Below are 14,900 nucleotides of genomic sequence, written 5' to 3'. Positions count from 1 at the left end.
TTGACTTCTTCTTCTTCTTCTTCTCCTTATTCATTGTCGCTCGTGTCACGCCGTCACGCACGCATTTACGGTTCATGGAATACACACACCGAGTGAAAGTGAAAAGAAAGAAAGAAAGAAAGATTTACCAAGTGAGCAGTAGGCGCGCAAATTCCCATGTAAAGAGCCAATCCCGGCATGGGGTACGTGTGTCCACGAATGGCTCATAATTCCAACCGGACCCCATGCAGCGCGCCTCTATGGCCCTTGTAATTGCCACCACCGAAGGGGAATCGAAACTCGTATCCACCCATTACACACGCACATTATATAGGTCTATGCACCGGAAGAGCCCGTGGCTTCTCTATACCGTTACAATAACACATCTATATACATAGGTACACACAGCCAATATTACACGATTGTTTTTTTTTTTTTTTTTTTTTTTTTTTTTTTTTTTTCCAATGGATGCAATTTACAAGCGATTGGAAAATCAAGGGTATATAATTACGTACACATAGCGTCACTCGTTCTTATCGGCCGATGACTTCTTTTTACCACCCTTCTTCCCCCCTATCCCGCTCTTCTCGGCTTCGTTTTTGTGCTTGATGCTCAGACATTCCTCGATCTGCTTGATTTCCTTGCTCATTCGCTTCTTCCTCTTTTCCAGCTCCTTCGGCCGCCTCTCCCATCTGTCGCCGAACAACAGTACCGCGCTCGAACTCATCGACCGCACCGTTTTGCCGGCTCTGAAATAAACAACCATCGATACAATCCCACCGATGATTCCGTGCATCGATACATTCCAACATTCAACGTACAAACGGCGCTGGGTAGCAGCAAAGCTCGAGTAAGCTCTCCTGGGGCCTCTGCTGGCGATCGGCTCGACGCCCGCTCCCACGATGCGCAAGCTCCGATTTGTCGGTTCGTCCCTCTGTGCTCCCGGACCGTACTCGTGGGGCGACGCTTCCTTTTTTTTTTTATTCGGAAAAGGAGAGACATAAAGGGGGAGGGATCGGTATTCCAGGGTGAGAGTTTACTAACCTTCGCCGATGGACAGGTGGTTCGGCGCCAAAACTCGCCGAGGGATGATTTATCGCGCGATCCGAGGTTTACCGATTTTCGTCTTTCGCCGTTGTTCTCGAAAATCAGCCGGATCGGCTGGGTGACGGCTCGTTTGATCGGGGCGTGCGTCCTTTGCGGGACAGGGGCAGCGTTAGGTTTCCTTTGGCGATTTCGAGCCGTTGGTTCGTTGGAGACCGTGGCGTTGAGGAGGTTCCAGAAATTATGGCCCGTCGGGCTGCTGTGCAGTTGGAGCATCGAGGAGCACTGGAAGGACAAAAGGAGGACAAACTTTTTCCTTGGGGTTATTCTTATTTTGTGTTGCTTTGGGGTGGTTATACATATGGGGGGAAAAAGTGTTTTATTACCATTTGCGATTTCCACGTTGGAAGGTGAGACAAGCCTTGCTTGAGATTTTTCAGGGCCATTACGGGAAAGAAAAACTTGGACGTTTACTTTTTTTTTTTTTTTTCCTTTTTTTTTATTTATTTATCGTTGATTGGCATCGTTGTTTCACCGATGATTTAGATTTTAATGACGAGAGGTACTTGGAATTTTGAGATGCATCGGGGGTGCTAGCGCAAAGATTTTGAGGTTGACTTGTGAGTTGACTGCCAAAACGAGGATCGAGAGATAACTTCAATCGTTTGCATTTTTCGAATGTCAGAAGCTTAGTGTTGTAGTTACATATTTTTTTTATGCAAAATTGCATCTCAATTATTTCTCATTAATTACAGAGGGCATCATCATCATCTACGGAACTTTGGCGAGACAAAAGTTGTACGCAACAAAAATAAATTATAAGTAGATACAAAAAAGGGAAACGACGCGTTTGTAAAACGCCAGACTAAAGGTACCTGCGCGTACTGTATCCAAAGACGGATGGATGCATGGTCGGGGTGTATTGTTATAGGCGTGATATATATATAGCGAGCGATGGGGCCAGGGCAGATCGATGCATCCATGGAAACCGCGAGCCAATGCCGAAAGAGAACAACCCGAGGATTTTCTCTCTATTCTTTTTCGCTCAATTTTTTTCTTTTTTTTTTCATGTCTTTTCTCTGCTTTCGCGTACGAGGCCATATTTTTTACGCTCTTCTTGGCATCGCGAAATGGTGGGTACTTATATTTTCGTAACATTTTCGGGTAATAAATGTTTAACGACTTTGTTTGAAATTTTGCAAAAGTACAGTACACAAGTGTAAGGTTAGTACCCTAAACATAGTGATACATCAATATTTTGCTTATGTCACTCTTTCACATCTTTTTATTGGTACTATTCACACCATGTAGCATACATCAGCGACGAATCAATGCATTAAACAAAAATGATGATTATCCAGCATATCTTTATCCGGGACGGGGAACATGTATTTTTTTTTTCCTACGATAACTTACATAAAAGCATGTAATGTTTCGGTCTACATACTATTCAATGCGAGACACCCTTTTTTTTTAAATGAATTTTTAAAACAGTTGTTCCCACCTTGTTCCCTCGAACAGCGACGATAGCGAATCAAAGAGGCATCAGCTGTTAACAAAGCAAACAGAGACAATCGATAATACATAGATAACTACTATTGTCTGTCTTGGTACGCGATATGTTTGTGTTCTGCGCCACAATGCGACACAACCAACTAACTATACCTATACAAATCTGTGGATATTAACAAAAACAAAGACCATCATATAAAACTTACATTATATAGTGGAGGAAGACCAAGATTCTCCGTACTTCCACCACGGACAAAAAATCCATTTCTTGTAACATAACTATTAAAGACTACTGCATAACAATTCCATTCGCTGTTATTCAGTACATCTTTTTAAATTTTTCATTGTATAAAAAAATTTTTTTTAATATTAAATTAATAAATTAAACGTGTTAATAAGCAACGCAAAGGTGAGTCTTAGCAGTCGAGCATAGTTTTTCAATTTATGTTATTATTTTATTTGGATCATACAAAGTAACAAATACTATGGTGGAAAAAGTGAAAGCTATATAATAAGGGCGATAATTATTCTTTACTAAATTGAAAAATAAAACATGATGAAGACGTAAAAGGTGTACATGCTTATGTCTCGTGGAATAAATTTCATATTATATATTATTTTGTTTATCAATAATGAAAAAGATTAAAATTCTTATGCCACAGATATTATATCGTATGTATTGAATCCAACACATACGATAAACCTTATGATTTCATATTGTTTGTTTTTTTTTTTTTTAATTTATTAAGCCGTTAAGACCGAAGTCCAATAGGCCAAAAGATACAAGATTTATACAATATACAAAATTATTAATTTAATTTACACATCTTAAACGTAAGAATTATACACTAATTCGCTATACAAGAAAACACATCAGTTGAGTAGCACTTTGCTAAATATTGACATTGCAAGTATTAAGAAAGGAACATACGCACAGACAGGCATCTATTTTAGGTTCCGTTACAATGCTTTCGATGTTCAGTGGTGGGTAGAGTTTTATTATTCTGAGTTTGCGGATCATTTCCTCTCTTTGTGTATCGTATAGAGGGCAGTTCCATAGAATGTGGTTTATGTCCTCCTGTTCAGCTCCACAACTGCACTTGGCATCATTTAGGATATTTACTCTAGTGAGTGAGGCAGCTAAGTTATAGTGGTTGCAACGTATGCGATTTATGGTAACTGTTATTTTTCTGCTGAGGTTGAGATTATAAAACCATGATTTATTTCTCTTTTTGAAGTAGTTTTCAAAGTAGTATTTGCCAGTAGTAAGGGGAGGGCTGGAGATCGTATTGAAAGTATTTAGTCTGGCTTCTTTCTTAAAGAATTCGAAAAAGTCTGAGAAGGGGATCTGAGGATGAATCACATTTTCAGATAGACCAGCTAGTTTGGCAGCTGAGTCAGCCAGTTCATTACCAGAAATACCGATATGAGACGGAATCCAGAAGAATTTGATTCGGCAGCCGTTTGAATTTTTATTAAATAGAAAAACTTTATTTTTAATGTCAAGAATATAGGGGTTGGTTTTAATACTATATTTTGTAGAGGATAAGGCTTCAAGTGCGCTTAGAGAGTCAGTAAAAAGGGAAATGTTCTCATCTAAGTGGTCGAGAGCGATGTCTAGGGCGTCCTTAATTGCAATACATTCAGCAGTGAAAATTGAGGTTTGCGGGTGGAGTTTCCGACTGGTTTGTAGGTTGAGACTTAGACAGATACAGGCTGAACCAACGTTCGTTTTAGACTTACTACCGTCAGAAAAAATATTGAGGGTTTGGTTTTTTGAAGAGAATTCGATGAACAGATCGTTGGGGGAGTCAGAATTTTCAAGTATTTTTCCAAAGCTTGAGTTAAAATCAATTGATGTAAGGAGTGTTTGGTAATCATGTTCATACAAGCAAGGATTGTTAAAACTAAGAATGTTGTTTGAAATCCTGTCAACTTTTTTGGTACAGATTTGTAGAACTTTATTTGAAAAAGAGTTGTTTTTCTGCAAAACATTTTTGTGACATTTTAATGAGGCAAGGGTAAGCGAGGATTGACACGAATAAGATTTTGTTATAAAACGACAGCCTAACTGGATAGAGCGATCCATAATACTTGTTAAAGAAGATTCAGCTAGTAAAATATTAGTCGGGGTGGTTATGCGATAGCCAAGAGCTATACGAATAGCTTGATACTGAATTTTTTCTATTTTATTAATTAGAGTGGGGGATGTATTAAGATAAATAATACTGCCGTAGTCGATAATAGGTCTAATAAAACTTTTGTACAGAGTAAGGAGTGTCTGTGGGTCTGAGCCCCACCAAGTTCCACAGAGATATTTTAGAATGTTCATAGCTTTAAAGCACTTTTTTTGAACGTTTTCAATATGTGAAAGAAAGGTAAGTCTGTAATCTAGAGTGATACCCAAAAATCGAACTGAAGAGCTGGAGGGGATTGAAATATTTCCTATTCTGATATGCGTGTTTCCAGGAGTTATCGTTTTTCTGTTGAAGTGAAGGAACCCAGTCTTGGGTAGAGAGAGGTGCAACCCAATTTTAAGTAAATTATTTTTTATTCTTTCCGCTGAATTACCTATGATTTTAGAGGCCCATTTAACAGACGAGAATTTAATATAGATGGCCAAGTCATCCGCGAATTGGGATATTTTGACATTTTTAGGAAGGTTTTCAGTGATGTCTTTTGTAGCTAGAGTGTACAGAAGTGGACTAAGGACCCCTCCCTGTGGGAGTCCCTTGTGCAAGGTTCTGGGGGAATCCATATTGACTTCAGAGTAAATATATCTTCCATTAGTGATAAAATTAACAAAAAAGACGAGGTTGGATGGACAGCCCAATTCAGATAGTTTACTGCAAAGAGTGTCAATGTTAATGTTGTCAAAGGCTCCAGTGACATCTAGAAATACAGCTAGAACTTGTTTTTTTTCCGCAAAGGCCTCTTCAACTTTTAATACGAGTTGCGTTACATTGTCTAAACACGATTTCCCCTTGCGGAAGCCATTTTGTGAAGGAGGAATCAGATTATTGTATTCTGCCCACCACTGAAGCCTAGATTTCAAAATAGTTTCAAATAATTTACACGAACAAGATGTTAATGCTATTGGTCGGAGGCTAGCTCCATCAGCTTTGGGTATGAAGTGGACGTATGAATTTTTCCAGGATAGAGGGTACTGATTTTTGCTAAACATTTCGTTAAATATATCTAAGAGAATTAGTTTAAATTTTGTTGGTAGGTTTTTAATAGTTTCAAAATCAATACCATCTAGACCTGGGGCAGAATCGGAATTTTTAGTTTCAAGAGCGACATTAAACTCAAGAAAAGTAAAAGGGGCTGAAAGAAACTGATTGATAGGGCAGGTGGGCGTAGGTGAGGGAGTAAAGGAGTCATTGACCAGAGGAGCAAGCTTGTTAAGAGCTTCGTTGACGAGATCCTGATGATTCAAGTTAGATTCAACGTGTTTAGGTTTAATTTTGACCCAACTGTTTTTAAAAATTTTACACTGATTCCATACATAGGTAGGATTTGTCTTAAAATTAATAGATTCCGCAAATCGTTTGAAAGAGTCTTTTTTCTTTTGCTTGAGAGTTTTTTTGGCGATAGCACAAGTTTTTTTATAGTCAATAAGATCGAATAATTTACCAGAGTATTGCCATTTTTTAAAGGCCGCTTTTCTTAGTCTAAGAACTTTGTTGCACTCTTCGTCCCACCACTTAACCGGGTTGTGACCGCTTTTTTTGTTTTTGGTGAATTTATAATTTGCATTGCATTGAGGGGTAGAAGATACAAGCGCGTCAACGATATTTTGAAAGAAAAAATCATACTTGGCATTAGGGGAAAGTTTATCGTAGTAAGTTGTTAAAAACTTCAAATAAGTATCTTCTACCTTTTCAATGAATATATTCCAGTTAGTTTTTTTAGATTTTAATTTAAAAGTTTTTTTCTTGTATTCACATTTTTCGACGCTTATATCAATATAAAAAGGAAAATGACCTGTACCACACGTCTCGTCATTTACTGAAAAGTTTACTTTATCTGAGAAATTGAGAGAAGTGAGTATGAGATCGATGTTAGATTTGTTATTGTTGTAGGAATTCACGTAGGAATAGGTCGACGTGTTATGGATTTGCAAATTATAGAATTGGATAGATTTTGATAAAAAGGCTCCGTTTACATCGGTACGAACGCAATTCCAGTCTTTGTTATGAGCATTGAAGTCGCCTATAATTAAGGTATTTGAATTTTGGTTGATATTAGAAAAAATTATATCCCATTCATTTTGGGTTAAAGTGATTCCCGGAGCTCTGTAGCATACAAGTATATCAAAGACTGGATTTGTGTTATTTATAGTTATACCACAAATTTCTGTTGAATCCACAGGAGAGGCGATATTCACGATTTCTTTATAGCACAGATTGTTACGAATGATGAGGATGATTCCGCCACCTTTACAACGAGTCCTGTCTTTTCTGTAGGTTAGATAGCCAGGAAAGTTAATATTGTCACTTTTAGTCAGCCAAGATTCAACGAATATGAGAATGTCATATTTTTTATACACACACTGAATTTCTTCAATTTTATTTCTGAGGCTACCACAGTTCCAATAAAAAATTTTCAAATCACGTTGAACGATGTTGTAAGAGTTATTCATTTTTTTTTTTTTTTTTTTTTTTTTTTTTATAAATATGTATATATAAATAGATTAAAAATTAGCCAAGCTCCTCACACGAGCTTGATTCGTCAAAAGTAGATTCCGAATCGGGATACAGACGGCTTAGCCCGAATTTTTTTCTTATTCTGGAGATTCGGTGTTTTAAATTGTTGTCGTTGACTAGATTTCTTATCACTTGGAGAGATTCATCCATATTCTCTACACTACAATTTAGTGAAGTGAGAATATCGGAAACATTGGATTTGCCATAAGACAAGAAAAGAAACGTTGTAAGTTTTTCCCAGTTGACTGCTAATTGGATGTGATTGTCTTGGAGATGTTTCGATACAGATTCAAGTTGGATATTGATTTCATCGTGGGATATGTTTGCATTTGGAAGTGTTGTTTGATGAGGCTCGGTTTTTTTCCTTTTTGGCTTATTTTTAAGGAGCCGGGCATTGGAAGGGTTTGTGATAGCTGTTTGTGAACTAGATTCGGATTCAGCATGCCTTTTTTTTCCATCAATTGGAGCGCTCGGAGGTGGCATAATTTCAAGGTCGTTGAGGTTGGGTATGTTAACAGTGTTAGCATAATTATTTTGAGTACTGTTGAGATCGCTGCATGTTGGAGGGAAGCCATTTCCCAAGTCTTGTAAGGGAGGAAAATTTTCCTGTGAAATATTCGTCTGTTGCTGTTGGCAGTCCTTTGCCAAATGACCTTCCTCTTTACACAAGAAGCAAGTGGGTTTGTTTGTCGAGAAATATACGTGATAAACAATGTTACCATTGCTGACTGGAACAGAGGGAACAAGTTTGGCTTCGTCCTCTTCTCTTATATAGATTTGTCGTCTGAAGCTTCCTAAGTGTGAAAATTTGGGTAGATTGCTATTAATTCTCAGGTAATTAATGTGAGAGACTGGATCAATGCCCATTTTTTTCAGTTCTTCAATGAGGGTAGCGTTAGAGATGACAGGACTTGCATTGGAAATAATGACTCTTTTGTTTCTTGATCTTAAAGGCCGAATGTTGACTTCTTGATTATTTACTTTTATTGACTTTACTTTGTCGCACAGATATTTAACTGACTCAATGCTATCAAGATACACACAAATTCGTTGGTTGGAAATGCGAGAAGCGAACTTCATTTTGAGTGGATCTAAATGGTTTGCAATTTCACAAACAAAATCCATGCACGGGACACCTTCAATCGCATCAACTATAACTGCCATATCTTCGGTGTAGTTAATATCATTAGAAGCCATCTGAGCATACGTTTTTCGGTCGCGATGCAGTGTATGGCTGTTATTGAGTCGGTTTGCATTTTGTGCTATGCCTGTGTAGGCATTATTTGGTTGTGTGCTGTTGAAATGATTAGTGCTGCCTGAAGAAGCACTTGCAATCTGAAGCTGGCTAGGCAAGGCGTTGTTGTCGGCGGCGTCTACATGAGACGACATTTTGAGGTTAAGATGGCGACTTTGAGAGCAGAGTCGTCACTCGGAGAAAAAAAAACAGGCACAGAGCCTCTAGAGGATAGCACACCACGAGGAAGGTGAGCGCCTGGATCAAGCCAACCCAGGCACACGCAGCGAGCACAAAATCATTGACACCTGCAGTCTCTATCTTTAGGAGTTTTACTCGTTAGACGGGACATAAACAAACACGACCGAACTCTGAGGTGGCTCAGAGAGCACTCTCATATTGTTTGGACCATATTAGCTGGAAAAATAATTTTCGGAATACATTAGAAAATTTCAAATTCCAGGATTTGTAAACACCATCAACGTTAATATTCTTCTTCTGATAAACGATATCAGGGAAAGTTGCTATGCTCAAGTATGAAGAGATCATAGTGCATGATGTATGCACTAATCGTCAGTTACTCGCCAGCACTAATGAGTCATAAATGTTTGTCGGAATTTTGCTTCGGACAATTGCTTGTCAAGTGTTAACTGATTACTGATGAATAATAGTTGATAAGTATAGAACGGGTCACTTGGGCAATGTAGTGCACACGCTTCACTACGTATCAGACTGTAGGACGGTGCGTTTTAACAGTTTAAATATTAAGTGTCTGTTCAGTGTTTGTATTTGATTCTAACTAGCAACTTTGAAGTTTTTGCAAGAATCTACAATCATATTCGCGAACAGTGTATAAAAGTTCTTTAAATTGTCGAAGACTATGTTGTAGTTCCGAATCTTTGTCGGATTCAAATATACTGAAATTAGAGTGTAAAGTTTTTGATCGTCACAAAATGGAAATCCATTATCCAAGACAGCTAGATGTTTTTCAGGAGCAAGTGTCACAATGTCAGAAAAAGAAAAGTAAGCATTACATTTACATGATCAAAATCAAATAATGAAATAGTATCAATTACATAATAAACTTGTTATATGTGCAAAATAGAGGCGGCAATATTAAGAAGCTATTAGATTTTGTTTCTGATACAATGGTGAAACTATCCAAGTTTATAATAATAACAATAATAATAATAATAATACTAATAATAATGCTAAAAATTTGACTTGACTCTGACAACGATAATATTGAATTTTTTGGTATTTTTCTAATAAATAAGATGTTTGAAAAAAATAGGAGAATTTATAATGATGGAACATATAATTTAAAACCGTAAAACTTAGCTCAATTGCAAAATAGGAGTGAAAGTATCATAGTTAATATGGGTAATTCTTTTACAAACCGGACAGATTGAGGCAAAATCTGACCGACACATTTTGTATTTGGCTGAAAATTTTTGTATGGGTTCTACATAAAAAAAAACTTATTCAAGGTTTTTTTTTTTTGATAGAGGAGGTAGAAAATTTTATTTGACTCTGACTACGATAATAGAAATTTTAAACTTAAAGATAAAATTTTTTTACTTCTGACACGTTCAGAGATGGGCAGTATTTGACAGAGTTGAAATATTTTAAAATAATTTATTTTAACTTTTATTAAACGTATTCAAACACTTAATTTATTTTGTATTATTACATTGGTATGATATTTTAATTTATATTATTTATAACATAATGATATAAAAACAGTTCTAGACTTTATACACTTAAAACTTTACATTTAATATTTTGTAATCGTGACAGTATTGATTACGTTTTATTTACTAATCTTACAAGTTAGTCTTTATTATCTCTGTTTGAATACTCAAAAATATTTTTTTTGTAAAAAACATTTTCATTATACATCATATTGTAATGTAACTTTGAAGCCATATACATGGTCGCTCCACCTGGCTTAATAAATGCTACTTATACTTGGGTGTCCCATTCCTATACAAATACGTCATTTTAATTAAATATTTAAACAAAATACTGTATTTATCACTATATTTGAGATTCCGAGACAAGACCGAAACCCGAAAATTTTATGATGAGACAAAAAGTATCGTTGAAAATATCGGCATCAAACATGCCTAGTTCATACCATTTACTTTTTCACGTGAAAATCATTTATCTAACAATAAGATCGAATTTTACTTAAAATTATTTCAACGCGTTTAACGTATACATTTCAACATTTTCAGGACAAACAAAAACAAAAAGAGCGAGGACGGTGTTTAAATCTACGCAGCTTTTAGAGCTTGAAGCAGTATACAGCAGCTCTAAGTATTTGGATCGGAACGAAAGATTAAATTTGGCGCTAAAGCTCAACCTCACGGAACGTCAAGTACAAAAATGGTTCCAAAATCGTCGAATTAAGTCAAACAAAGAAAACTCAAACTGCCCTGATCTAAAAAAAAAAGTAAAAAATGGCAAAACGAAGCGATCCCAAAAAATACTGGAACCGGTACAAATCAACACCGGCCAACAATTGCAGCATCTCCAGCATTTATCGTACGGACCGCAACAACTGTTACCTACGTACCATCAGCAAGTCAAAATACCATTTTACGCGGCTACGCAACAGATTATAATTCCTAAAGAGACACCGCATGTGATAAGCTCTGAAGCCTTCGTACCTTCAAGTTTCGCCAACAAAATGTACTGTTGTTCGTTTGCGAGTAATTACGCCAGGTAAGAAAAATGATAAATTTCGTACCATATGCGTAAAGCGTGTTATTTAATTTTTTAAATTTTTACAAAGGAAACACGAAAATTTACAACATGTGAACTATTTGTGACTATTTTTTTTTTTTTTTTTTCAGAATTGAAGAAATTGCCGTAAACAACTGCAGTGTCGAATCAAATATGCTTGAGATAAAGCAACAAGTGCAACAACCCCAGCAGCTACACCAGCAGTTCGTCCCTCGGACACAAGATGATGAATTGGAAAACTTGTTGAAGGACATAAAAAATGATGAATTTTATTTTTCTTATGGCAAAAATTATTTTTAAATATATATTCATATAAGTACTTGTTTTTTTATTAATAAATAATTTAAAATACACGTATGGTATTGAGAGTATAAATTTATTTCAACAAATTAACACCAGTATTTTGTCATCGTACTGACACCCTTCTTCAAGGATGTATAATAATATAAGTAAAAACTATTGTTATTAATGTTATAACGAACAATTTTTATATGCCAAATTGCTGATAATTCTCGTTTGAATATTACTTTCCAGGTCCAGAATTTTTGTAGTTTTATGTGACCTTGCCTTTTTCTCATTTAGTAATGTCAGTAAATTTTTTGGAATTTGTAAAAATAATATTTTGCTGTGTTTAAAAATAGTATATCTTAACTCAATGGGCTAGAAAAAGTTTATGAACAAGCTAATTTTCAGAGAGTGCAAAAACCATTCGAAGATTTTAATAAACATTTTATTTTATTTTTTAAATCTGAATAGTCTTATTTTTTATTAAGAGCCGAGGATACGTTAACAAAGAGCTGAAAGACAAAAAATTGTATTATCAGTAGAAAAAACTACTCTTAAGATGCAGTATTGATATTCTTACGCATAAGTTGAATCCAAGAACGAAGACGGACCGTTGGACAAACGGTGCATAACCCAAAGTAGGAAGAAGGATGGGGTAATGAGGTTGCCGGGCACCGTATATATAAGACCCGGTATTGCGTTACCATACACTCCCCCTTCAGAAGGAATTACGCGAGCTTTTACAATAGGGCTCCTCGGCATGCACACAAATAGGTAATCGTGACTCGTTTTATCAACGCCATCCCCTTATCTTAATTAATTAATTTCGTTGAAGCACTCCTTTGGCCTCGACTCAACTTTATTATCCCTGTCGTGCTCAGTGCTTAAAACAATGCCCATATTACATAATATTGCTCCATAATCAATCAATAATATCATAGTAATCCACCAACTTAGTACTTTCCGAAGAGTTGAAAAAATATTCGGGTTAATGGAGTAAGGAAAACGAATGCATGTATTCGTACACCTACCAGTGTACAAAGGCTCAGTAGGTATAGTGACCGACGCAGAAAAGGATGGAGTGAAAAAATTCAAGATCCGCAATGTAACACCAAAGTAATAAAAATAATTGAGTAGCTTCGTATATACGTATATACATTTTTTTAGTGCTCGGTACATGGTAGCACACAGACTCACGCACAATACATCTACCAACAGTACAATGGCAGTGCGAGGAGAAAAAGCATCCCGTGGTTTCTATAATACAATTCTCGGGGAACGCCCAATTTGCAGGACAGAAAGAGAGCAAAAAAAAAAAAAAAAAAAAAAAAAAAAAAAAAAAAAAAAAAAACAGACTGGGGACAACAAGTGTTCACGCCAATCGTAAACTTTTAATTCTCTCTTCATTTTCTAATTTACTTTAGCACAATACATTAAATGCAATAATTATATTTCCTGGAATTGTAATAGCTTTATCTTTGCTTTATCATCTAAAAGTAACACTTATTAATTTTATAATTTTCACTTTACATTTATACATACTTTAATTTCAGAACTTATATTTTCTTATTTTATCTCTCTTTTTCTACTCTAACTCATATAACGACTACAGTGTATATTTGTATAGTTAACTTTAGTTATTCTCTCCACTATTATTGTAATAAATCAGATACGTTTCAACAAGCAAAGAGCCAACATCAATTGCGCTCTGAGCTCCGCTAACCGCTGTTATAAATACATACGCTATTAAATAAACGCTATTTAAACTACTATCACTCAACAGTTTATTGATCCCCAGTAATTCCCGAACAATCGATATTAAGATCCCCGCGTTCGTCAAGCATTTCTTGCTTGAACGTAACATTTTGGTAGCAGAGCGTGGTTCGGGATTGCGAGAGTGACATTTGACTGTTAAAAACCAACACAATATACGCTAAGTGCAGTGACCATCGTGTTTGTGTGCCAGTCAGTGCCGTGAACTTTTGATTTTGTGTAACGTTCTAGCACGGCGGGCGGCATGGCAAGTTCGGCTGATGCATTACTCGCACGCCAGGAAAACCTTCAAAACGCTATAAAAAATGCTTTGGCAAACCTTACTAAGTTGGGCTCAGCAAATTATTCTAACGCCGTTATCACAGTTCGTATGAATAGCCTGGATACGAATTGGAAGGAATTCAAAAACAATCATCTTACTCTTCTTAGCCTACAAGAAAATCTAAGCGAGCAGGATTATATCAAAAACGATGTGTACGCAAAAACCGAGGAATTTTATCTGACTGCCCTTGCCACTATGCTGTCGCTTCTCGAGACCTATCCTGCGCCGATACTTCCGACTGCCGCATCGTCTTCTCAAGCTCCGTCAGCACCTACATCATCTTCGCGCAAACTGCCCGAGATCAAGTTGCCGACCTTCACGGGTGACTACAAGTTGTGGCCAGAGTTTCGTGACTTGTTTATTTCTGGCGTTTCTTCGAGCTCGTTATTAAACAACGTTGAAAAGTTGTTTTATTTAAAATCGAGTCTGGCCGGAGACGCAGCTGAGCTCGTCCGCGGCATCTCTCTCGAGGGTGACAATTTTCAACGGACTTAGGACGCGCTGAAAGATGCATTTGAGGTGCCACGCGTGCAAGTTGATGCACTATTAAAAGGCTTCTTGATGAAGTGTGTCAGTGGTAAGAATGCGGCAGACCTCCGTCGGATCCTTGCAACCGCCAAAAATCTTGTCGAAGGCCTTAAAAATCTTAATCCAACCAACCAACTAACTATACCTATACAAATCTGTGGATATTAAAAAAAACAAAGACCATCATATAAAACTTACATTATATAGTGGAGGAAGACCAAGATTCTCCGTACTTCCACCACGGACAAAAAATCCATTTCTTGTAACATAACTATTAAAGACTACTGCATAACAATTCCATTCGCTGTTATTCAGTACATCTTTTTAAATTTTTCATTGTATAAAAAAATTATTTTTATTATTAAATTAATAAATTAAACGTGTTAATAATCAACGCAAAGGTGAGTCTTAGCAGTCGAGCATAGTTTTTCAATTTATTTTATTATTTCATTTGGATCATACAAAGTAACAAATACTATGGTGGAAAAAGTGAAAGCTATATAATAAGAGCGATAATTATTCTTTACTAAATTGAAAAATAAAACATGATGAAGACGTAAAAGATGTACATGCTTATGTCTCGTGGAATAAATTTCATATTATATATAATTTTGTTTATCAATAATGAAAAAGATTAAAATTCTTATGCCACAGATATTATATCGTATGTATTGAATCCAACACATACGATAAACCTTATGATTTCATATTGTTTGGACCATATTAGCTGGAAAAATAATTTTCGGAATACATAAGAAAATTT

General features: G+C 36.2%; 1 protein-coding gene across 1 annotated transcript; it reads left to right on the top strand.

Moving 5' to 3' along the window:
• The first annotated feature begins 13,531 nt into the window (after window positions 1-13,531).
• LOC149375030 (uncharacterized) lies at window positions 13,532-14,104 on the top strand. The gene has a single exon (XM_089590835.1). The coding sequence runs from the start codon at window positions 13,532-13,534 to the stop codon at window positions 14,102-14,104; it is 573 nt and encodes a 190-aa protein (XP_089446961.1).
• Window positions 14,105-14,900: the final 796 nt, after the last annotated feature.

The sequence above is a fragment of the Copidosoma floridanum genome, unplaced genomic scaffold (genome assembly GCF_036245765.1).
Source record: "Copidosoma floridanum isolate Cflo_tuat_1 unplaced genomic scaffold, Cflo_Japanese_pri ptg000013l, whole genome shotgun sequence".
In the NCBI taxonomy this organism is placed as follows: domain Eukaryota; kingdom Metazoa; phylum Arthropoda; class Insecta; order Hymenoptera; family Encyrtidae; genus Copidosoma; species Copidosoma floridanum.
This window is presented reverse-complemented; position numbering and strand designations above follow the sequence as displayed.